This window comes from Falco punctatus (genome assembly GCF_963210335.1).
Source record: "Falco punctatus genome assembly, chromosome: 4".
In the NCBI taxonomy this organism is placed as follows: domain Eukaryota; kingdom Metazoa; phylum Chordata; class Aves; order Falconiformes; family Falconidae; genus Falco; species Falco punctatus.
The window spans coordinates 99,734,487-99,761,121 of record NC_137583.1 but is presented as its reverse complement, the minus strand read 5'-3'; the positions used below and the strand labels follow the sequence as shown (position 1 = coordinate 99,761,121).

The 26,635-nt window shown below is 40.1% G+C and overlaps 1 protein-coding gene across 6 annotated transcripts in view; it reads right to left on the bottom strand.

Annotated features, from left to right (window-relative positions):
* The window catches only part of CPNE4 (copine 4), a 317,905-nt gene that overhangs the window by 23,283 nt on the left and 267,987 nt on the right, over window positions 1–26,635 (bottom strand). For all 6 annotated transcript variants that reach the window (XM_080387243.1, XM_080387244.1, XM_080387242.1 and 3 more), the window contains 2 exons: window positions 18,812–18,945; window positions 92–146 (listed from right to left, as the gene is read on the bottom strand). In XM_080387243.1, coding sequence (XP_080243369.1) covers window positions 92–146; window positions 18,812–18,945 — 189 coding nt within the window. The remainder of the gene's footprint in view (window positions 1–91; window positions 147–18,811; window positions 18,946–26,635) is intronic.

Genomic DNA, 26,635 nt, shown 5'->3' with positions numbered 1-26,635 from the left:
TGCCCTAGCCCCTGCCCTGCCCCGAACAATTTCTCCCTTATTTTGTCCCTCATAAACCAAGGAAATTATAAAAAGTAATTTATGCACCTACTTTGTATTCTGGGGGTATCCTTGCTCCGAATCCAAAGGCTGGGAACATTTTGTCACTGAAAAAGAACAACAACAAAAAAAAAAAAAAAAGAAAAAAAAAGAGATCCCACAGAGAAATGTATTTTGTTACAATAAACATTTATTCTTCTGTAAGCATTCATCAGAAATGCAAAGCAGTACAACAGTACAGAAATGGCTTCTACATTAAGAGTGTTACATGGCAGACTGGAAGGGTTTTGGATTAGAGAAGCAGGGGCATGTGCTGAGCAGATGGGGGAGTGATACGGGAGATCTTTCAGGGGAATCCCTAGTATTTTTGGGAAGTTAAAATCATTTGGAGAATATTGAGGGATCAAGATATCTTGCATTTCTCCCACAACTGCAGCAACAGGTCTGTATCACCCACCCTTCTGCACTACCTGACTGCAGTATGAGCATGAGTTGTCTTAAGAGCCTGTAACAACATTTATTTCATAGAAATACAGATGTGCTCTCCCAGCTCAGGAAACGGGTATAGTGAAGATATGACTCTGTAATTAAAAGTGTTTGCAAATTTGGGTTCTTACAGTTGTCCAGGTGCAAAATATACTTCCAAAAATACCTGAAAGGGGCAATTTCACACCCCCAAACCTGCAGGTTCTGTAAAGTTTTCCACCTGCATGTTCAGTAGTTCCACTGAAACATGAGATTATTTTAATTAGGCATAGGTTGACTGATAACCTAGCAAATGTGTAGTATGGTCAGTTAGCTTTCAAACACTTACAGAGAGGTTGTTCTACCCCAGTTAGATCTGTAGAGACAAAAATTCCTGATTCAGAGAACCTGGAAACTTCAAGGCTGCTAACACCCTTCCAGAAATGCAATAATGTCTCACACAGCCCACATGCTGTCAAGCTGCCTCTTCCCAGATGGCAAAGTGGAAAACAACAAGCTGTAAGGAATGTCTCGTCTCTGAGTCAGCAAAGCACTGGATCACACACTCGAGGTTAACAATTCACCCAAACATATGCTTAACTCTAAACACATCCTGAAGCCCCACTGAAGTCCCTGAACTGTACTCTAGTGCTCTGATGAATCAGACCCCTCATAGCTTTATCCTATTCTGCTTACTGGGCTTCAGGGCCCTTGGAAAAGTTGAGTTCCTACTACCATTATTGGCACTTTCAAAAATTCCAACAAGAGGCCAGAAGCTTCAGTTTCCTTCGTATAGTTCAAGACATTGCCACTCCAAGTATCAACTCAATAATTTGTTTCCCAGACATGCTCAAAAAGATAATAGCACCCATTAAAGCTCCTGGGTTACTCTGTCTGGCATAGGCTGTGAAAGACACCATGGTATTTCTGACAAAAGCTAAAGAAAAACATAAGGGTTTAAAAGAAAGCAGAAATAAGCACACACACACACACCCTCCAATTAACAACAAGATACAGACACATCCAACAGCTCATTGGGAACTTATGATTGTCGTGTAATGGTTTAGCTCTCACAATTGGCGTTCTGCTACAAAATGTAGTTGCCACATAGATCTTGGGAGCACAATTCTCTGTACCACATGTTACACTGTGTGACAATGGATGCTGGAGAGGAAGACTAACATCATTTGCATGGTAATGAAACATTTTTTCCAAGAGATGTTAGAAATGAAGTAGCTGCTGATACTTGATGCTAACCACCTGCTGATAGCCTTCTCTTTGATTAAACACTCCTGGAAGCAGGGAAATCCTTATAAGTAGATGCAGAGAATTCAGGTGCACACTTAGAGGGCAAGAAATAAGAAGCCATTAGAAAAGAATCTGAGGGGAGAAAGAAAATCTTGTTTTACATTAATGATTAAGCATGGTTGGATTAGAAAATCAAACCCTGTGGAGTTGTAAGTTAATTGATTTTGGGCAAGAGCAAACAAAGACTAAAAAAGAATTTTACTTAGGTAGAACATAAGTGTCCAAGTTCAATATAGCAATCCAGAAGCTGATGTTGGCAGCAGTTACCCAACCTGGGAGATGCCTAAACACATAGAGTGCCTGCATTTGTACTGCAATGTTTCTCGAATGTAAATAAGTGTAGGCACTCTTGTATCTGCAGCTCCATCTTCTGCTCTGCAGCAATTCAGAGACAGCACTAAGTGATACCTCCAGCAGCCTGGATTCTCCTTCTGGTGGGGAGACTCCCACATTCCCAGTCACCCAGTGGCATAGCCCCCACTGTTATTCTGCGCATAGAATACCTTACCACCACAGTCAAGACACTTGCCTTTATGTCTGAATCTCCCGTATGTCCTTTTTGAGCAAGTGCTAGTTACTGCTACCATTGCCTTGTGAAAGAGTAAAGCCTGATCAGGTACCCCTTCAAGACAGGATTCCACATGGCTGCTTTCTAGAGGGAAATGCATAAACTCTAGAGAGAAGGGGTACCCTGGGGTGCACTCCTGTGCTTAGTACTCTCTCTTGGTTCACTCAGAACAGCTCCACGCTCTCCTTAGGAAGCCCTTCATTTTACAGAGTTTAGGTACATACCTCTCATGTTTGGCTTCAAGTTGCTAGGACCAAGGAATTAACTTTCATGTGCTCCTGGAGCTTGATCTTTAAAGTAAGAAGGGAACCTTTTGATTATATCTCATGACATTCCTTGCATAAAAAAGATATGTTATTCCTTGATATCCATCTCAAAATTTGTGACTGACAGCTTTCAGAATAAAATAAAATTTTACTGTAAGCAATACTTTGCCTCCTATCACACAAAATAAGGTGTTTAGATAATATAAAGGTCTCATTCTTTGGTGAGTACGCAGTTTAATGGCTTAGTGATATTTTACAAAGTAACCCTTTCTAGTCTTCCCGTCCACCCCTCATTTGTTATCTGAGAAAAACTGCAGCAGCTGAACCTGCTGCTCTCATTCTGCTTACACTGCGCGACTGAGACACAGCAGGGAGAAAGTGACCCAGAAGGGAAGCCAAGGACTCTCTTGTTTTCAGGACAGTCCCTTGTGGTACAGAGGCATGGCAGAGCTACTCTAGCAGATCCAGGGCTATCATGGCAGCTTGCAGCAGAAAGAAGAGCAGCGTCCCAGCTTCTGGAAGCTATGTCAAGGGTTAGGCCATCCAGGGACTGAAACTACAGTCAGAAAATGAAAAGGTTTCCTCCTGCCTCAAGGGTGAGTTGCACGCATCACAGACTCCAGCCCTGTTTCCTAACCTTGCATTACAGCAGGAAAGGGATCTGTTCTAGTAACTTCTTTTCTTCCTTTTTAATTTAAACTCACTCAAAAGAAGAAAAGTCAGAACCAGTTTTCTTTTCCTTTGTGTTGCTTGCTCAGGCATTGGGGCTTCACAGGAAATAGGCCTGGGACCCTGACTGAAGCACTGGGACAGGACCAGAGACATGGTCTGTTAGCACTCTCCCTGGCACAGTGCTGGCTCCTGCCAACCAGCAGCCTCCAGAGCCTTCCCAGGGACAATGCTGGGGAGAGCTGCGCTTGAGACTGCTCCCAGTGGCAATTGGGCATCACCAGTTTGTGCTGGGAGGAAGAAAGCTGAGATACAAGGACACAGACAGTGTCATATCCTTGGCCTCGGGCCACATCAGGATCTTTGACTTGTTCTGTTTAAACCGAGCCAGAGAGTCCTTGGCATATGCAGGGAAACTGCCCGCACTGTCCTGCTGGAGACAGATTGCTAAAGGGACAGGAGAGAAATACAGGAAAAGCAAGCTGGTTGTATGAAACCTCAAATTTACAAAATCAAGCAAGAAAAAGAGGATTGTGGCTTGACAGAATCTTTACAAAATTACTCTGTCAAGTCTACTTCACATTCTATACGGTTCTTTGTTTTATACAGGTTCCTCTGAAAATCAAAACTTGGCATAATTTTCAAAAAGCTGAGGTACTTGTCAGGAAGGTCAAAAAAGCAAAAGCATTAGATTTTGACTTTTATACCTGGTTATATAACGGCCATGAGTAGTCATGCAAGCACAGATGTATACGGCTTCTGGTACTTCTTTCAGTCAAACAGGCATATATTACTGAAAGATACCAAAGACTGAGCAGATCTAGGTTACACCCTAAAGGTAGAATCAGGGAGAGGGTTCAGGTTCAATGTTCATATTGGTAAATGTAAGTTAGTGCACACAGAAAGAAACTGTCAGGACTCCAGGACTGCAGTCTTCCCAACAGATATATAGCCAGTTAGAGAGAAGTTCCTCCATAACCTCAACCATAACATAATGCATAGCAGAAAATAAATTCTGAGAATATCCCATATTATCCCTTTGGAACATTGCTCAGTTTTAGTCATCTATCCTTCAAGCTATTCAGTGGAAACAGAGGAAGTGCAATGACAAATCAGTATATTAATAGGGGCAGAGAGGAGAGACATGTCAGTAAGCTGTGCTGCACAGACAGGAAAAGAGATGAATAGAGGAAGTAGTAAGATTTTGACAATTAGTAAAAGTGATGCAGATAATACCTTTTTCTGTTTCACTAGGAATCCTAGTATCACTGGAAGGTAAGATATATATTTATAACAAAGATAAGGAGACAAAATTAAGAACATTAACTACTAGTACTCATTAACTGCTGGTGCCCTCTGACATCTAGTACCATTAAAACATGGAGCTCAGCTTTATCCTGAGAAGGATTTGCTATTTCTAGTAACAAGAAGAATTCCAATAAAATTCTTCCACTGGGTGAAATTAATTAGTCAGGCATTAGAGAGTCTTCTGCAACTTCCTCTGAAGCTGCTGGCATAGACAATGCTGGAGATAGAGATAGCTACTTACCAGTGTGGCAATACCTGTACTCAGAAAGCAAAACAAGAGCTGCCAGGGACATGTACTATGAAAATCAGTTCCTTTTTAAAATCTAAATGGGGAATCTAAGCTCTTAATTGCATGGAGTAAATGTAGGGGTAAAAAAGGCCTAAGCCATTCTATATGCCATTTATTTCTGAAAGATGAACTTCTATCTAGCCACTTACACAGGTTGTTTGGGATTCATTTTACTGGTGCTTGTGAAAGCTCCTTGGTATGTAATTATAGGTGTACTTACCTTTAAGCTCCTGAAGTCAATGCAGCAATTTATATGGATGCTACTGAACTGACCTTGAAAAGCTTCAGTCTGAAAACATGCTCCCTTTATGCTAGAGCAACATAGTAGCATCAGCAGTACTAAATATGAAGTGAATGGGGGGAAAAGAAAGAAACAGGGTAGGAAGAGAGAAACACTAAAACCTCATCTTCAGTTTCAGGTGACCAAGAATCTTAAATTCACAGCTCTTTGAAATTCTTGTAAGGAATATACATGATAGAATCCCTGGATATTAAGGTGTCACTTGTAATTTTGGTTTTGGGTCAGATCAGAATTATCAGAGAGGTATTTTTAAAGTACTAAGCTGGATGCAGCAAAAACAATTACTGTGCCTTTCATTTTCAGTTCCAATCTTAAAAGAATAAACTATGGATCTGCTGTGCTCTACACACTTTCCCCATGATGAAATCAGATTTTTTTTCTCTGTTAGAAAAAAATTTCAAATTGCCCAAACGTAAAAGGAGTGTCAGTTACACGTATCACGGACAGAAGTGTGAATGTGAGGAGGGGGAGAAGGAAAGGGAAAGCGCATGGGAAGAGGAAGAGGGAGAGAAGAGAGAGGAAAGGGTAAAGGAAAAGAAAAAGGAGAAAACAGCAAATGCCACAAACAAAATAGAAACATCTCTAAACTCAATGAAAATTGTAATCTTTCATGTTCAGGGAGCAAACTGGAGGAAAATGAACTGAATTAAGCGTTTCTTTTCTAAACCATATGAATGAATCATGTTCCTGAGTGTATTATTTAGTACTTATCTGAGAAGGGCTTGATGCCAACAAATTCTGAATCATAACATCTTACAGATTAGCAGCAACTCCAAAGAAAATACAGAAATCATTTGAAATATTTAAACATTTTCAGTCCCTGCTTTGCAAGCAGAGCTAGGTAAATAAAGGACATGATCTGTATGATCAAATAAGGCTAAATAAAACCATTTAAGTGGAAGGGCCCAGAACACATCTGCTTCACCCCTTGCAGTCCTGCACAGCCACCTGTGCTCCTCCAGGATGGGCTGGAGCTAGAGCCAGGCTGCGGTCCAGCTCTCAGACTGCCTCAGTCAGAGTCAGAATGAGCACAAGAGTTCAGCAGGAGCAGTTTTTTCTCCCCAAACTGCTGTTCCTCTCTGGGGGACCGCAATGCTGTCACCATATATTCACTGCGCTTGTGCCTGGTTTGATACAACCACACCTCTGGTTTGGACCAGTTTACTGCGTGTTTAAACAAAGTTGCACTGTACCTAAGAAGGCTTGGCATCCAGCCCATAATGCACAGTGATTTTTAATGGAGCAGCAAGAATGAACCGATTACCATACATCTTGGTCACAAAAGAGAGCTGGGAGCATGCAAATCAGTGGTAAATCACTGCAACAGCTACATTGTTTGGTCTTTCACAGAGATGCTACACAATTGTGCAAAACCCTGATGTTAAAATTCACTCACTACCTTTAATTACAGCTTTTAATCACCTTAGGGGAGATGGAATCTGCTGAATACTGAGAAATGGATACTATCATGTAATTGGGTTTCAAGAATACAAGGGAATGCCTGTCTCACCTGTGAGGGAAATAGTTAATGAAGCAGGGGAATACAAACTCCCAGAAGCTAACCACCAAAAGGCATCAACTCATGAAATAACTAACAAAGCCAAATACAGGTACAATGGATTTAAACTTTCTCTTTTTAACATTAACTGAATTGCAAAAGAAGCTCTGCAGGGTAAAAATATCAAGTGAACTCAGAAATTCCTAGACTGAGGAAAAGTAAATACCCACAGAAAAAAAAGTCATCAGAGCTTGAGAGAGGTTAAGCAAAATGAAATGGCAGCTAGATATAATTTGCTAGGACAGCCTAATAAAATGGCAGACTCAAGAAGGTGAGAAAAAAAGTCAGGCTTCCCTGCAAGATGACAAATAAATTGCAGTGACCTGATTTATAACTACACGAATGATCCAATTCAGTAAAATGTATCTAAGAAATGGGACTTTATAACTGAGATAAAACTAGGCAAGGGGATGCTGTAAGAGGCTACAGAGAGTTACATTTAACTTCTCAAAGCAGGCAGGTTCCAGACAGCCTGGTTGCACATATGCCCCTGTACCTTCCAAAACCTTAATTCTAGAGTGAATTTGTGTATTTGTGGGATCATATATGGAAAACTGTACCATCACTAAAAAGGTCTTTCTGAGATAGATTGTTACCTCAGATGTTTAAAACTTGACATGACTTGAAGATGACACTGCAGGCAGCAGGCCAAATTCCATCACGTAAGGTGCAGATCATCCAAACCGAATGGTGGGTGGGACCCTGTCCTCTTGAAACACAAATGTGGCTTTCAAGTTTCAGGATGCACTGCACTAAGTCACCATAAGAACTAAAGCTTTGCTATGTATGCACATAATTTTGTCCTTTTTTTACAAATTAAAGTGGAAAGGGTTTGTCAGAGACCTTCCTCTGCAACAATTTTCTATCAGCAAATAACTACCTATAAGGGGTATGCTGAGAAGAGAGGAATATGGGACTGCACCAGCATATGTATGCCGGAAGGTGCTGGCAGAGGAATTTCTCACCAAATGCTCTCAAGATACACATGAGTTTTCTAAGATGAGCAGGATAAAACCATTATAGAGAATATACTGTCATTTAATGTGACTAAACGAGCTGTTGATGTGATTTTACCAAAATACAAAATTACATTAAGTCAAAATGAAGAACTCTATCAAAACACGTTAGAGCAAAATTGTAAATGAAATATACTGATGACTAACATTCAGCTAGGCATCACTGAATCTGTAGGAGGAAATGGGCTACTACCCTTTATTCATCTGCTGATTTGGAATCTCTGATCAAGGTTAATTTCACAATAATTTGGAGGAGATATAGTAAATGGAACCTAATTCACAAGAATTGCCTAGCTTTAACTGAGAGCAATTCAACCCACAAACATCCTGTTAAAATCAACTCAGGCAAAAGGTATCCACTTTCTGTAAAGGAGGAAACTTGCATGAGAAGATCTAGGCCATGGTGTTTACTTACCCCATGGATGGGGTTCCAAATAGGAATAATTTGTTTCTCAGCTATACGCTAAAATAATGGAGTGGATGACTAGAATAGTTATAACCTTAACAATGCAAGGAGGAAATTCATGCTTCTGAAATTGAAGAGATGGTTGCATTGACTAAAGATACACCAGATCAGTATCAGACAGCATCAATGAAAATGGCAAGATAAATTGCTATCTCCTTTATTTATGCTTATTTACTTATAAATACTTATTTATTTACACAGGTGCCTAGTCTTTACAGCAGTAGGTGGTATGCAATTTCACATAAAGTTTGTAGGGTTTATACTTCAAGTCATTCTCTTCAGAAAGAAATGCTGACAAAGAAATCCCAACAGTACCAGTCTGCACAGTTCCACAGAAGTGTCAACTTCCCTGACTGCACAGAACAAAGCTCTTCCTCAGAGATTTCAAGCTGAATTGAGAAATAGCAAAGGCCACATAAGAAAAGCCATGCAGAGGATTCAGATTTTGATGTATCTACCAGCTGGCAATGCAGCAGAGGTCTTTCAAAAGCATGCAAAGGAAGCAGTGGTTTTGCTAAACAACTTGGAAGGGACTGCTCATGACTGATATGCTGACATAGGAACTGAGTTCGTGGAAGAAGAGGCAGTGTACAGAAGACAGGAAGATGGAAATTCAGTAAGGGAAAAGACAGAACTGTAAGAATTCACAGTATCTGCCTAGATAAAGGGCCTGTAGATATATATACACACACGCATATATATATATATACATACACAGATACATAGACATATATGTATATATGTATGTATGCATGTACACATGCAAAAGAAACTGTTACAAAGTCATCTCCCCGACACAGTTGTGGTACTAGGCTAATTCTCCTGTACTGGTTCTTAGGATAAGAAGTGGTGATTGCAGAAACCCTGTGTGGCAGCAGTCTGCCAATACACAATATATATGTATATATATATTATGCAATTGTGCCAGCCTAGGTCCTCAACAGTTAAATCCAAAGATTTTCAATCCAGTTTTGTGATTAAAAGTAGCAGCAACTCCTTTTTCCCAGTGCAGTTTTAATCCTGGGTTATCCAGACACTTCAGAATATGTTTAATCACACCTGAGCTTATTGATAAACATAAGCTACAACTTTTTATGGATAGGTTACTGTTTTTCTGCTTTTCTTCTGGTTTATGTCTATGCAAATTTGCTCCTATTAAAGCACTAAATAAAAAGATTCATGTCTTTTCCCCTATGGCTTTTAAACTTGTTTAGATATGCTAATCAGCTTTTTTGCTTAACAGTCTCCAGAAAGGTTGTTTCTGTAATTAAAGTAATAAAGAGAGATGGTTAATAATTAAGCATATTTTTACTTATTGATCTGCAAGGGTAGATTAAATTTTAAATCTGTAGCTCTATGTATGAATTTCATGAAATATTTAATGTCACACATAGTCCCAGTTATTCTAGGCATCATTTTTACCCCAGTTTTAATGAACTACTATTACACTACTATCTCAACCAAAGCAAATTTCTGCTTTTCTCCTTGTGTTTGGCATAATTACCCCAAGGTATTTGATTCAGATCCCTCCAGTCAAAGTAACTCTCTGAGTCTTCATCCACAAACCCAGATAGAGCTTCAGGATGAATGACCTGTTAAGTAATTCTTGGGGATGAGGCTGTGATTAATAAAGCAGATTTCAAGGTGTAAACTCTGGGATCTCTTTTCCACTTAAAGCCTCAGTCCAAAACACAGCATTTAAGTACATACAGTTCTTTGTATTTGGGACCAATTGCACTTATTTATATATGACTTCCATAGCACGTATTGCATTTTACATACCTTGTCCCCTGTCTCCTCCCTAACTGCCCTCTGCTGGGTACCACAGGAAATATGTTTCTGGGACAGATGGACCTTTCATCTGACTGACTTGGTTTTACTCACTTCTTAGGTCTACACTGATAAGACTGGGAACCCTAGTCTTTTTATTCTCTCCTTTCATTTTCCCCCCCTTCTTAATTTTCAAGTGCACTTTATTGAATAAGGGAAGGAAGGTTTTATACACGGTTTTCAATCAGGGTGAACACACTTGCTCAGGCCTAAAATACTGAGGAAGAAATCATAGAGGAATTTCTGCATCTAGTCAGCTACCGTTGCAATTCATTGATTGCAAAATCTAATGTTGAAACTCAAACTGAATTCATGACTTGCATATCTTTTGTGGAACATGGCCCAGTTTTTAAATTTTCACTCTTAAGTATTTTATAGAGCTCTACACATAAATAATTTCTGCACTTTGCAGGAATAATATACTCTTTGCTCATTAGCGGCCTTTGGGGAGGTTGCTAGACAAGTGTGTTTTACACAAGCAGTTTATTTGCTAACATATGATCTCAGTGTGAGTGTCAGTTTTAAAGAGCTACTTGAGTATTTAGAGTTAAGGAGGCTGTTTGCCTAAATTAAAGGATATTAGTGTCAAGAAACAGAATTTATCTTCCATGTGTTTCAAGGGCTCTTGGAAATAAAAATTAAAATCTGCAGTAACTTTAAGACTGAATAAATAGACATAGAGATTTAAAATAATTAAGAACTATTTTTTGAAATAGATTTTGAATACAGATAAAATGAAGACCAATTTTATGACATCATTTTACAAAGCTATGTGGTCAAACATATGGACTCATGAGTTGAGTGCATAGATCAGAACAGGGATGGCCTATAAAGAATGGGAAGTTCCAAAAATTTCCAATGCAACAAATGCTTAAAAGTATTTGACAAAATAAATCTAACCTTTGTCTTTTTCAAGGTATGAGTATTGATTTGACCACAAAAAAGGTTGATTCTCACATGTGCTTATGGAGCACTTTTTATTAATCCAGTGAAGAACTCTGTATATTTGCACAACTATAAGACTGCGTGTAAAAATTAATCATAAAGATCATCCAGGTATATGGGAGGAACTGAACATTAGGGTGTGGTGTGAGCAACTCACAATAAATTTCAAAATCAGTAAAACCCTTAACTCCATCTTAGTGCCACCTATATTTTGCATAATACTTCAGTGTTTGCTTGAGTCAGACTGATAATAAGCTCTAGTGTCTTGCTGAATCAGAATAGAAGTTTTAATGAAAAAATAAATATTTAATGTAATAGAAAGAGACTTGTAATAAGCAGAAGAGAAAGGAAAGCTAGTAACTGCAGAAAACAGATTTCAAACTGAGGAGCAGATTTGCAAGTCTTGCCATGGGCTTCACTCACAATATCATCATTAAAACCTCTAATAATGTAAGATCGTTGTCCTGGTTTCAGTCCTGGTTTCAACATGCCACTGTACTGGAAAAGGATGAAGCTCTGGAACAACTGCAATACATTGATGATATCATCATGTGGAGCAATACAGCAGAAGTTGTTTTTGAGAAAGGGAAAAAATAGTCCAAATCCTTCTGAAAGTCAATTTTGCCATAAACCAAAGTAAAGTTGAGGGACCTGCAAAGGAAATCCAGTTTTTAGGAATAAAATGGCAAGATAGATGTCATCAGATCACAACAGGTGTGATCAACACAATAACAGCTATGTCTCCACCAACTGATAAGAAAGAAACACAAGCTTTCTTAGGCACTGTGGGTCTTCGGAGAATGCATATTCTAAAGTACTGTCTGCTTGTGAGCCCTCTTTAACAAGTGACCTGGAAGAATGATTTCAAATGGAGCCCTGAGCAATGACAAGCCACTGAACAAATTAAACAGGAGATAGTTTGTGCAGCCCTTGGGCCAGTCCAGACAGGCAAGATGTAAAACATGTGCTCTACACCACAGCCAGGGAGAACAGTCCTACCCGGAGCCCCTGGCAGAAAGCACCAGGGTAGAGTTGAGGTCAACCCTTAGGGTTTTGGAGCCAGGGATACTGAGGATCTGAGGCCTGCTATACTCCAATTGAAAAAAAGATATTGGCAGCTTATGAAGGGGTTAGAGCTGCTTCAGAAGTGATTGCTACTGAAGCACAGCTCCTCCTGGCACCATGGTTGCTGCTGCTGGGACAGATGTTCAAAGGGAGGGTCTCCTCTACACATCATGCAACTGATGCTACATGGAGTAAGTGGGTCACACTGATCACACGAGGTCAAATAGTTGTCCAGGAATCTTGGAAGTTATCATGAATTGGCCAGTAGGCAAAGATTTTGTAATGTCACCAGAGAAGGTGATGAGTGCTGAAGAAGCCCCACTATATTATAAATTACCAGAAAATGGGAGGCAATATGCTCAGTTTACTGAAGGGTCCTACTGTATTGTAGGAAAGCATCAGGCATGGAAGGCAGCTGTATGGATCCCCCTATGAGAAGCTGCAGAAACAGCTGAAGGAGAAGGTGAATCAAGTCAGTCTGCAGAGGTAAAAGCTATCCAGCTGGCTTTAGACATTTCTGAATGAGAAAAATGGCCAATACTTTATCTCTACACTGACTCAAGGATGGTAGCAAATGGCCTGTGATGGTGGCTACAGCAATGGAAGCAGAGTAACTGGCAGCTTAAATGCGTAAACACATCTGGGCTGCAGCATTGTGGCAAGATACTGCTGCCTGGGTGGAGAACCTGGCTGTGAAGGTATGTCCCATAGATGTTCATGTACCCAAGAGCTGGACCCCTGAAAAAATCGAAATAACCAACAGATGGGTCAGACTGCTAAGACTGAAGTGTCTTAGGTGGATCTGGACTGGCAACATAAGGGTGAAGTATTGACGTCTCAAGGCCATAAAGGAAGAGATGCAACATGTAAACAGGCTCATTATCGGGGGTGGACTTGACCATGAACACTATCACACAGGGTATCCATGAATGTGAAACATGCGGTAAAATTAAGCAAGTCAAGTGGTTAAAGCCTGTCCGGTATGGAGGACAATGGCTGAAATATAACTGTGGGGAGGCCTGGCAGGCTGACTGACTATACCACATTTCCACAAACCCCCCAAGGCAAGTGCCATATGCTAACAGTGGTGGAAGCAAACACCAGATGGCTGGAAACACACCCTGTGCCCCATGCCACTGCCTGGAACACTGCCCTGGGCCTTGAAAAGCAAGTCTTATGGTGACACTGTACCCTAGAAAGAACTGAGTCAGACAACGGGACTCATTTCCTAAACAACCTCATAGACACTTGGGCCAAACAGCATGGCATTGAGTGGGTATATCACATCCCCTATCATGCACCAGCCTCTGGAAAAATCATGTATTGTTTAACAGTATGGACTGTTAAAAACTACACTGAGAGCAATGGGTGGTGGGACCTTCAAACACTCGGTTCTGCATTTAGCAAAAACTGTCTGGTTAGTCAACACTAGAGGCCCTGACCAATCAAAGCTTTGACATATTGTAGAAGGGGATAAAATTCCTGTAGAACACATTAAATATATACTGGGGAAAACTGGTTTATTCCTGCCTCAGGCAAAGGCAAACTCCTCCATGAGACTGCTTTTGCTCAAAGACATAGGTGCACTTGGTGGGTAACACATGAGGATGGGGAAGTCTGGTGTCTGCCTCCATGGGATTTGATTTTGGGTGAGAAGAGCCAATGAAATGAATTAAATTGTGTGATGTTGATTACTACATGACAGTGTATATTATCACCTTGATGGTGGCTAAATGCCCATCACCACACTGGGAACCTTGTGGTGCCCATCCCTGCCACTCTGGTTTTGGGGATCTGATTCTGACTCCCTTCTGATCACCACATTAATGAAAAATGAACTTCGATGAAACCAGACAAGCACAGTGGTGATGGAATCAGAACTGGCTTGAGCATGCAACAATCTAAGATGACACATCATCTTTCCTGCTCTGAAAGACTGTTATGACAGATGGAGCTCGAAGTCATTGACTAAATGAACTCAATGGAATTTCATAGGGAAGCCCCACAGAGTAAGGGAAAAGACAGAAAAGGTGATGCTGTATTGGAAAGTGTGGGACCTGGGCATGACGTAAATGGTATAGAATAAGGGGTGGATACTGTCCTGCTTTCAGCTGGGATAGATTTATTTTTCTTCCTAGTAGCTGGTGCAGTGCTGTGTTTTGGATTTAGTATGAGAATAATGTTGATAACACACTGATATTTTGTTGTTGCTAAGTAGTGTTTATACCAAGTCAAGGACTTTTCAGCTTCTCAGGCCCTGCCAGCGAGAAGGCTGGAGGGGCACAAGAACTCGGGAGAGAACACAGCCAGGGTAGCTGACCCAAACTGACCAAAAGGATACTCCATACCATAGAATGTCATGTTCAGTACATAAACTGGGGGGCAGATTGCTGCTCAGGGACTGGCTGGGCATTGGTCAGCAATTGTATTGTGCATCACTTGGGGTTTTTTTAGCTTTTTTGTTTGGTTGTGGGTTTTTTGGTTTTTTTCCTCCTTGAGTGTTATTTCTCTTTCTTTTTTTGTTATCTCCCTTTTCATTACTACTACTACTATTATTATCATTATTGTCAATAATAATAATAATAACAACAACAACAACATTATTTCAATTATCCAATTGTTCTTAACTCAACCCATGGGTTTTACCTTTTTTTTCTGATTTTCCTCCCCATCCTGCTGTGGGAGGAGGCAGGTGGTGAGAGAGCAGCTGTGTGGTACTTAGTTGCTAGCTGGGGTTAAACTATGACAATCATTTAGGAAATAATTCAGCTATATTATATTATATTCAGCTATTAGGAAATAACATTGTGTGCATGTAATAGCATTTATCCTTACACTCAAGCTCTTTGCAGTCCCATTCCAGCCCTTTTTTCTTTACCAGAGCCATCAATCACTGTAGAATGAAAGATGAGCTACACTCATGGCTAGCTGGTTGTATTCCAGCACTGGTAAAACAAATCATTAAGATCAAAGGACCAGCCATTTTAATAAACTGTGTGCACTGTTGTTATTGTGACTTATGGCTTTGCTCTGCAGAGGCACATTCCAGTACTATTTGGGTGCTGGTTCTCACCTACACAAGGCAGCTGCGTTGTTCTGTGCAGCTTGCAGGCACGGTCCCTGTGCCATTATTCAGACAGTACATTCTTCTGCAGACCATGAGAGCTCCTCCCTGTCCACATGCCTCTGTTTCCTTTCAGTAGAAACCAGGATGCATGAAGGGGAAGGGAGATGACATAGTTCAGGACATGGCCAGACCTTATGCTGGGACACAGGGGAAAGGATTTGTTCCCTGATTCCCCAGTTTAGCTATAGGCTTCTCTGGCTTACAAAGCAGTGCTGTTCCATGCTGAGCAGGGGGCAGTTTTGTGATACAAATGAAAAGTATTTGGGGAACAGAGAATAGGACACATTCAAAGTTATATAGTAATAGCTACATACAGAATTTCATGGCTTTTATAAGATTCTGGTTCACAGGTCTGATATTTCAACTGATGAATGAGTCTGTCTTTCCTCATATCTGGGTATTCAATCAGCAAAGACACCTGCCATCTATCTTCTGAAAAGAGCATTCTCTTGAATGGGTGTCCATCAGGCTCCAAAACAAAAAGATGGGCAAAACCATTGCTCAGAATTGGTGAAAGTTAGAAGTCCTAAGGCAGCCATAGTGCACAGAGAGCTAGGTATAACCTCATCTGTCGCAAGTACACTTGCTAACTCATTGTTCAAAACATGTAGAGGGAATATACGCACATTTGGTAGTGATCAACTTATTTTTGAGGATCCTGGCTAGGATGATACTGCTGGTCATCAGAAACCACTTGATTTGACTTCTGATTCAGAGAATTCCATACTGAAATTACTGAGGTAAAGAATAAAAATGGAATGATACAGAAGCAGATCCTTTTAATGTTAAACACTTCAGTGCCCAATGATTTTTCATCATTTTCATCTATACTACAAAAAGATGGAGAAGACTTCCCAATTTCAAGGTAAAATTACACCAGCGATATAATTCTTAATATAAAAGAAAACTTGTGAAATGTTTAAATGGAAATAAACATTTCTCATTTATCTGAAAATAAATTCTTCTTCATGGAGCTGTCTGCTTATTTTACCAAATATTTTCAATAATAACTTTTTAATGTGTTTTCCCCTTTCCAGTATTTCTAAGTACATTTTAGAGCCCAATTCTTTAAAACTAATGAATGCTTCTCCTTCCGTTACGATCCATTGATATTGTTGCTTAGCCACTGATTGTATCACATACAAACTTCATCTTATCTCTTATGACAAATGCTGTTATAGCCTGACACAATTCCACCATATAGATAAAGTATTAAGTCTTTTGTGCAGATGAACAGCTCTTCCATTTCCCACACCATTATCAGATTGTCCTATTCCCATGGGACTGTAGCATTTCTATAATCAAGATAATAATCAAAGTCTATTTCTCATTCTCTGAATATTGCTGTTGAAAGAATGAATCTTACTCTTTCACGCTTAACTGTGCAGAACGGCGCTATTCATTTAAATGTTTCAGGAATCTCTGAACCATACAGATAAATGGGCTTTTGGATGAGCAGGGATTATTCCACTGTATCAAGGGATGTGAGTGAGGCAGCACTTAAATTGGAGCATTAATTACTTAGGGATACATTAGGCTGATATGTACAGAAACCTAGATTATGAGAAGATTTGGCTTGATCAGCAGAACTAAATAAAGTATATAAAGGAAAATTTTAGATTGTGAGTGTGAGTCTCTATATTACTTGCCAATCAAATTCCTCCCAAATTACAAATAAATTTGAATGTTTCTAATTAAAGAAGTATTTTAAGTAATAGCTATAGGCTTTTTTTTTTCATTCTTTCCAAATTATAAAAGCAGTCTCTCAGTATATAAGTGTAGCAAAAGTACTTAGCATTCAACAGCTGTGCTATTGGAATGCAAAAAGTATTTTATTTATTGGAATGAAATACTTTATTGCAGCTACTCTTGCATTTGACGCAAATACATTAATCCTGAGACACAAAGAAAACCACATAAAGGTTTGCTCCTCCTTATTTCTTCTCGTCTTTAGAGAAATTATAAGATTTCATTTTTAGTTTGCTGGATTCAAAATGTGCAAGAAAAGGCCCTCACTTGACATTTTGATCAGAAAGCACTGACCATGTTGAATCAACTTGCCCATGGAAATATATTAAGAGCATGTACAGGTCAAACACGTGCCAGAAAGGTGACATTTCCCTGGGAAAATAAATTCTGGATTTTGTTCAGCCTTACTCCATAGCTCATACAACCTCAGTTGTGCTGATCAGCATCAACAGGCATTTTCTGCAGCAACACAGAACTGAATGATGCTGATGATTTTATTTGAAAAATGACTGGCCATTAATTTGTGTACTGATTGGAATATGCTATATTGGGAGAGAGAAGAATCCTGATTTGGGATTAATATCTCCAAACAGGAGGGACTGTGCCACTTAACTATTTTATCTTTTTTAAAAAATACACCTTAAGTGATACATAAAAACAATCTGTGTGCATAAACCAGCCCTTTTTTATTCCTTTCCCTATTTTGAAGTATATTAATCCTCTGAATTCTTGCTAGTAATTATTAAATTACTGGATAATCACGAGGAATTATCAGCTCACATACAAAGAAATATGAATTTTCTTAGACTCATTTACTAAGTTTGACCATCAAATTTGTACAGAAATTGTATCAAGGCAGTATTTTCCACATTCTTTTTTGAGAAGACATTTCATTACCATGCAAATGGAAGTGCCTCTGAGCAGGCTAATTGATATATGCATCGTGTAACATGAAAACCACAGTATTAAGTCACTCCACAATTTATACAGAAAGGATAGTTCAAATTTGATTGGAAATACCATTGGTTTTTTGAGATGTGGTATTTACATATGGCAAAGTGGTGGGTGGATGTCTATTACATGTGCAAAGTTTAGAAAGAATAATTGTGTAAGATACTGTGCCTCAGGAGCAAAGAAAGAACATTTAAAGGAAATGCACTTAGTAATTAGATTAATAATGGGCAATTAATTTGACAGAAGCAGGCAGCTTATTTGAAAGCAACAGAAGTACATAATGTAATCAAAGCATATTTGGCCCAATTACTTGCATTTGTTTATTTATTTAAAGGCATGTTGAGTGCACACATTATCACTATTTTTTAATACTTATTTTAGAAGTGACTTTAATATTCAACAGGCCAGAAGAACACTGAAAAAGACCACACATTTATTTCTACCAGGCACAGCCACTAAGCAGTTTAGGCAACTACAAATTCAGTTTCGAACACAGCATCTTGGGAACACTTTCCTGTAGGATGGGACAGAACCAGATTCCCAAGCATATCAGAAAGGATGCTATAGGCATCTGCAAAACAGGCTTCAAGTTTAACACATGTGAAAAATCCACTAAACCATGCAATTTTGGTATGTGAACACAAACATGAAACTAAACACATGTATCAGTGAAACAGCCAAGAACTGGGCCTTTCATTACCATGAAGCTAATCTAAACCCACTGTCACTCTCAAAAGTATGTCAAGATAGACTAATCTTCCTGACATGCAGCCATTTCTCTTAAGTGACTAAACATGGAGCTACCGCAGCTGGCAGCAGGCAGTCATTGATTTCACACTGTGAAAACACTTTCTAAAGACAACTCTGTTATCTTATGTGGTTATTTACCTGTCATAGTCTTGGCAAATCTCCCCAACAGCTACCAATGCTTTCAAGTACTCATTGGGTTGATAGGGGTGGATATAGTGCAGTGAGCAGCTGTTCCTAGGATCACCATTTGATGCAGTAAAGTCTATAGCTACCTGGAAAAGAAGAAAAGTCAATGTGTTGCGGAGCATTTCTGGACAGAAGTATACCCACATCAACCATGAACCTTTACCAGAAACAGTTTTCTGTAGAGACCACAGCCTTACAGCAAAGGCCGTTTTATAGTGTCCTTCATCAAATTTGATTTAGGATAGTATTGATACATATGTCTAAAAGTACATGACAGCTTATAAAATAAGAGGTAATAAAAATAAAATGGTATAATTAGGAAAAAAATGAACTGCATTATTATCCTACATGGAAAATTATGTTCTAATACAAATGAATCAAACTATCTTTAGGTTCTCATACTTAATTAAACTATTCCAGCTCAGGTGATGATCAGGACATAAAAGCTTTGCAGCAGAAATGCCCTGAGATTTAGAAGTCCTACTAAAACTACAAATTAAAAGTCCAGTTAACGACATTTCTAAGCTATTTAGCCCTTACCGTGGCAGTAGTAATTGTAGTAGATACTGCCTGTCTGTTATTTTTTATCTTCAAAGCATTTAAACATTAAATAATTAACCCTCCCAATGTCATAGCAAGCTCAAAGGTGAGTGGCAGGGTAAAAACAAAGCTTGAACACTGCACAGATTTTTGTGTTGAAAAGGCTTAGAGAAGATTGTGGGAAGCATTCAATGCAAAAGAAAATATTAACAAATCCTCTTAAAATTAATGTCTCTTAAAATGCTCTTTATACTTCTCACTGAAGACATACTCTGGCATGCATCTTCCTGTGATAGGACTGTCATAGACCAGAAATCCCTTTTCTGAATTTGTGATGTTGCTTTCTAGGAATTCCTAAAAGGAGCAACAAGAAACCCAAAGGGTCTCCTGAGGGAACAAAGCCATTCGCAAACTTCCTTATGATTTTGTCCAACAACGCTTCATCCAAAAATCTGCTATACCTTGGCTATTCAATAGATGAATGAGCAGAGTTCAGATTTACAGCGCAGTTGACAGGTAAGGGCTTAGCTGAAGTCTGCAAAAAGAACTTTGAAGTCCCAGCATGCCACTGCAGTTGTGCAGCTTCCCCAGCTGAACCCTCTGCTTGGCACAGGGAAGACTATTTTATGCAGCTATAAAATGAAAATGAAACATGACATTTTCATTCTCCCTTAAAAAAATGACACACTTCTGAAACTTTTTTGTTGCTAAAAACTAAAAGAGAAAAATCGTACTGGGTTTACCCAATGTGTCTTTTCCCCAGTGTTTCTGATTTTCCACCTCTAACTCCTACTTGAAGACAAATATTTTTCACTGGGCTCTAGTTAGCTTGGAAATGCCTTTAACACCTTGATCAACTATGAACCACTGGTACCTCACCACATTTTAGTCAGGAGATGTGAGCTTGATTTGGCTTGCAAAAAAAGTAATCTTTCACCTCTGCTTCCCTACTTACTGTTCATGCGCTGAAGCAATGAGTCTGTTTTCCACATAGGTCTTTTTCTGAAAATGATGGCTTGATTTAACTTGAGTAAATCAATGGGAAACCTCTCATGTTCTCACTTGCATGCATGTATGTAAGTGAGGAAGATAGAAACACCAGTGGTTTGTGAAACCTGAGGTAAATCCACAGATGCTTGTATGGATTAGATAAGTTTTGGGACACATATTTTTAACAAATCTTAACTGAGGTGTGTGTATTTTTTAAAAAAGATGTGTATTTCCCCTGGTATTAATTTAATCTCAGGTTTTTGTTCTGATTATATAAAGTGCAAAAATGTAACTGTATGATAAACAAAGGGCATTTCTATAACATTGTTAAAAGTGAGCGTTTTTACTGATAATCTCAAGACAGACATTAAGAAGATTCAAGTGACAGATCAGAAAGAAGTGGACAAGTCTTCCTTTGTGGCTGTCAGCCATGACTAAGGGTTTTTTAACTAAAACCAAGAGCACAGTGTAGGAATAAGCAGTGGCTTTCATGAGCTTGGCAAAAAAGTCTGTGGCTACTGTTTGGGAAAATAAAAAAAACTCAGAACAAGCTTCCTTTTTTGAAACAGTCCTTGTAGTAGAGATCTGTGATAAGCAAAAAATATCCTAACTTCCTACGATGAAGCCTTTATTAATATTTGTACTTGGATGCAGTGTGCTTGACTGACAGAAATCTCTGTTTGACTCCTGAGGGCAGGACTTTTAAGGAAGGTGACCGTCGTTACTTGCCATGATTCCAAAATAACAACACAAAGCTCTGCTCTTTTAGCATTACCCAGTAGCACAAAGGTTTTGTGCAAATACATTGGATAAGGATTTGTAACTAAGTTAACTTATCACAGAAGTTAGGCTAATATCACAACAGAGCTAATATTGTGGGCAGCAAATCAGGAATCTTTCTTACCAGTGCATACATTTGATTTTTATCAGCGTATCTTTAAATGTATCAGTCATCTTCCCACAGCTAAATAAGAACATAACATAGCAATAACTACACTGGTAATACATTTTCCCCTCAGCCTTGTAAAAGGGTAATTTTCATTGCACTGGAAACATCCTACATAGCTTGGATCTGCTAGATCTGTCAGCAAGGAATCAGCCTACTCAATACCATGACCCGCCTGAGAGAGAATCTGTCCAATATATCTTTCTATTACAGTTCCTTTTATGCATGTTACACATCCTTTCTGCTGTATTTCCTAAACTGATGAAAATGTCTTCTGACTACAGACCCATTTGCACTTCCAGCTTCTGAACATTTCTTCTGCAGCAGGGAACACTGTCTAATAAGAGATACAAGGTTTTGCAGTAAGTAGTGCATAAAAATAGCAGACTGGAATCAGCACTATTGATCTCTATAGATGAAAGCTTGTTAACACTGAAGGAAAAGTTTACTTTTGATTTTCAGAAATATTCTTTCTAAGTATAAATTATGTTTCTACATTACAAAGTATTTCAAGAACACACAGCATGATGTCACCAAAGCCTTCATTAGTGCCTTAAATTAGCAGATTTATTTTTTATTTTTATTTAAAAAAAACATCATACTACAGCCTTTTGTTATCAAATGTATGCTTAGCATCCCAGTTCCCCTCCCTCAGCAAGTGCCCTTTCAAATCACAGTTGTGTCATACTGCCTGTACACAGCATGAACTCAATAGAAACGTCATTAATATTAGACAAAACCAACAACAATACATGTGCCAGGAGAGTTTCAAACAATTCCAGATCCACTCGAGTTAAAAGAAATGGAAACCTGGGAAGGTGGAAGGAATAGGCCTCCTTGAGTTCAGTGATCTGAATTAACCAGGTTAGGACTATGTGAAAAGGAGATTATGTGGTGGTGTGTGCAGAAAGCAAGGCAACACTGAATATCTCCCCTGCAGCCTGCACCCTTTTGCTTCAGTGTCCACTGGAGAACCTCTGATATGTTTCTGGAAACAGCAACACATCTCACCACCAGTCTCTGCTACCATCACTGGGGACTGGTGCAAATGAGGCAGGAGGAAGAGTCAGATTGTGACAATCTTTAAGCAGAACCACTAAGTTATACATGAACAGAGCTACAGGCACAGAGCCATCCACAACAGCTTCCTCTGACTCCATGTAGGTTGAAAACGGATAGTGGTGAGTTTACACAATACTGTAGCTGGTGGATTTACCACTGAGGTCAGCAGTAATTCAGGGATCTCTGTGGTTCACAGTATATTGGATCTTTCATTTCCTTTTTGTCCTCACTGTCCATCCTTGCAGATGAATTCACCTAAGTTTCCTATTATTAATGGTTTTGTTTCATTTCAGTAAAATGAAACATTACAATAGTAAAATGTAGTAGAAGCAATACTAACCGTTTTTAACAGAGACATTTTCAACTTGTGGTTCACAGCCTACTAATAGGAAGTCTGTGACAAGTAAATAAAATGGAGCCAAATTGCCATGACCCTTCAGCGTGCTCTGTAAGGACTTGCTCTTCCACTGGAAAACATGTAGGATGAATCAACAAGTGTTTGAAAAGCACAGCTGTAACATAATAATAAGTATATCCCTAGACACTCTCTAATGGTTACAGAGCTCCTGTGCTTAAGCTAGAATTGTGGGAAATGCATATTAACCAGTCTTTACATGTGCTTAAGCACCTGCCCCAATTAGAAAAGGCTTTTAAATATTACTTAATGACATTGCTGTCTTTCTGCTAATGACCTTGAACACATTTGATAATTGTGTTCTTCCAGTCATATTTTTAGGGAGGAGATGTCAGGAAAGACATATCAAAGGGGTTTCCAGGGACGGGAAGAGTTTCAGACTTGGAGGAGAAATGGGCATTGCAGGCAGGTGGGGATAACAGAAGAAGAAGCTGGCTAATATTCAAGTATCAGTTCCTCCCAGCTCAAGATCAGTGCATCCCCATGAGTAGGAAATCAAGCAAAGGGAGCAGGAGGCCTGCATGGATGAGCAAGGAGCTTCTGGCAAACCTCAAACAGAAGACAGAAGTTTACAGGATCTGGAAAAAGGGACAGAGAATACAGGGATGTGATCAGAATATGTAAGGAGACAACAAGAAAAGCAAAGGTCTGTTTAGAATTAAATCTGTCAAGAGAGGTCAAGAACAAGAATAGCTTCTTCCAGTACATCAGCAGAAAAAGGATGACTAGGGAAAATATGGGCCCACTGCTGAATGAGGTGGGTGCCCTGGAGATGAAGGACACAGAGAAAGAGTTACTGAATGCCTTCTTTGTTTCAGTCTTCACTGCCAAGGCTGGTCCTCAGGTTTCCTAGACCCTGGAGGCAGGGGAGGAAGTCTGGAGAAAGGAAGATTTTCCCTTGGGCAAGGAGGATCATGTTAGGGATCACTTAAGCAAACCTGACACCCACAAATCCATGGACCCTGATGGGATGCACCCCCGAGTGCTGAGGGAGCTGGCAGATGTTATTGCCAAGCCATTCTCCATCATCTTCGAAAGGTCATGGAGAACGGGAGAGGTGCCTGAAGACAGGAGGAAAGCCAATGTCACTCCAATCTTCAAAAAGGGCAAGAAGAAGGACCCAGGAAACTACAGGCCAGCCAGCCTCACCTCCATCCCTGGAAAGGTGATGGAACAGCTCATCCTGGGGCTCATCTTGAAGCACATTGAGGAAAAGAAGGTCATCAGGAACAGTCAACATGGATTCACCAAGGGGGAATCATGTCTGACCAACCTGATAGCCTTCTATGATGGAATGACTGGCTGGATAGATGAAGAGGGAGTGGTAGATGTTGTCTACCTTGACCTCAGCAAGGCTTTTGACACTGTTTCCCATAACATCCTCATAGGTAAGCTCAGGAAGTGCGGGTTAGACAGTGGATTGAGGACTGGCTGAATGGCAGAGCTCACTGCTCTGCCAGATCAATGGCACAGAGTCCAGCTGGAGGCCTGTAGCTAGTGGTGTTCCCCAGGGGTCAGTACTGGGTCCAGTCTTGTTCAACTTGATTCACCAGTGACCTGGATGAAGGGACAGAGTGTACTCTCAGCAAGTTTGCTGATGATACAGAACTGGGAGGAGCAGCTGACCCAGCAGGAGGCTGCGCTGCCATTCAGTGAGACCTGGGCAGGCTGGAGAGCTGGGCGGGGAGAAACCTCATGGAGTTCAACAAAGGCCAGTGTAGGGTCCTGCACCGAGGAACAACCCCACACACCAGGACAGGCTCGGGCTGACCTGCTGGAAGGCAGCTCTGCGGAGAAGGACCTGGGAGTGCTGGTGGATGGCAAGTTGCCCGTGGGCCAGCAGTGTGCCCTGTGGCCAAGAAGGCCAGTGGGATCCTGGGGTGCATCAAAAGGACTGTGCCAGCAGGTCGAGGGAGGGGATCCTCCCCCTCTGCTCTGCCCTGGTGAGGCATGTCTGGGGTGCTGTGTCCAGTTCTGGGCTCCCCAGTTCAAGAGAGACAGGGAACTACTGGAGAGGGTCCAGCGGAGGCTACAAAGAGGATGGGACTGGAGCATCTCCCCAGTGAGGAAAGGCTGAGAGAACTGGGCCTGTTCAGCTTGGAGAAGAGAAGATGGAGGGGGGGATCTTACTGATGCATACAAATATCTTAAGGGTGAGTGTCAAGAGGACGGGGCTGGGTTCTTTTCAGTGCTGCCCAGCGACAGCACAAGGGCCAATGGGCACAAACTGCAACACAGGAAGTTCCACCTGAATGTGAGGGAAAACTTCTTTACCTTGAGGGTAACAGAGCCCTGGCACAGGCTGCCCAGAAAAGTTTTGGAGTCTCCTCTGGAGGCATTCAAAACCTGCCTGGATGTGACACTGTGCAACCTGCTGTAGGTGAACCTGCTTTAGCAGGGGGGTGGACTAGATGATCTCCAGAGGCCTCTTTCAAACCTGACTATTCTGTGATTTTTTGGGAAGGTGGAGAACTAATCACACAGGACACTTTGCTTGAGACAAGACAACTATAAAGATTTTTGTCCACTGTAGTAGGTATTTCCTTCAAAACCAGAAAGAGGGTCCTCAGTTCTGGGTGTTACCCAATGAGTTTACAAGGTGTACTGGCCAAGTGCATGTTTTACATTTCAAAAAGCTGATTTGTACACAAGAAGATAATCCACTACTGTCCATAGCTGCTGCTGTTGCTGAAACTTTCTGTTGGGGCAAAAAAAAGTCTTTCTTTTTATTGTTAAATCTTTTTTTGAAGTACTTGATACTTGGGAGCAGAAACAGGGCAGGGTGCAACAGGAAAAGGAAAGATCTCCAGAAGAAGAATATTACCTTGGAGCATTAGATTTTACCCCTGTAACTGGCATGAAATTAGAGGTCACATAAACCAGACTGTAACTGAGCCACAGTCTGTATTCCTGTGCTGTGGGAAACACTGATATATTATTTTATTTTAGTTTTATTTTATTTGCCAGATTCAAAATACAAAAAAAAAAAAAAAAAGAAAAATCAAAACAACACAACATTGAATGTTTCTACAAATGATTATTTGGAAATGCAAAACATTGTATTTCTGTTTATGGAGAACTCTGCAAATAATTTTATCCCCTATTCCTTGAATTGAATAGCTTCTGAATTCACTCTAAATTACAACTGTGTTCCCCTGTAGTGCCATTGTACTGTTGGTAGCTATGGATAAGGTATGAAACATCAGTATTTACCCTAGCATTTACTCCAGACAAGCAGAGAGGGGTCCCTGGCTGGACTACCTTTCTTTCTTCTGCCAGTGACTTTCTGTATGGTGCTATGAGATGGGTAAAAACTTGCTTTAATGAAGGACTTATTCTGGAAAGGAAGACTGGCCCATAGGACTGATGAACAGGACATCTAAAATTTAAGTAGCTAAAGGTAGGTGAGATGAAATCCCTCCCTGTAATACAGCCCCAGCAAGGGAATTTATTCGGAATTCTTGTGAACAAACTGAGGCTCAAAAGCCAACGGCCAGTCAGCACTGTCACGGGGGCTAATTCAGTTCCCCAGCTTTTGGGACAGGGTGTAGCTTAGATGGAATTGATGGGACTACACCAGCTTAGCTTCTGACCCCTGTATGAAGTTGTCTTTACTTTTTGCAATGTGATTGTCATTGCTGCAAAACATAAAAGTAAATTAGCATGTGCAAGAAAATTCTTACTGCATTAGCATAGTTTTATTTTCTAGCCTTAATACATTTTGCAAGAAGACCTTAATAATTCATCAAGGAATGGCATATAAGAATAATTTCTCTGTGACAGTAATGATTTAGTATCTAAGGGGATTCCCTTTCTTTAAAAT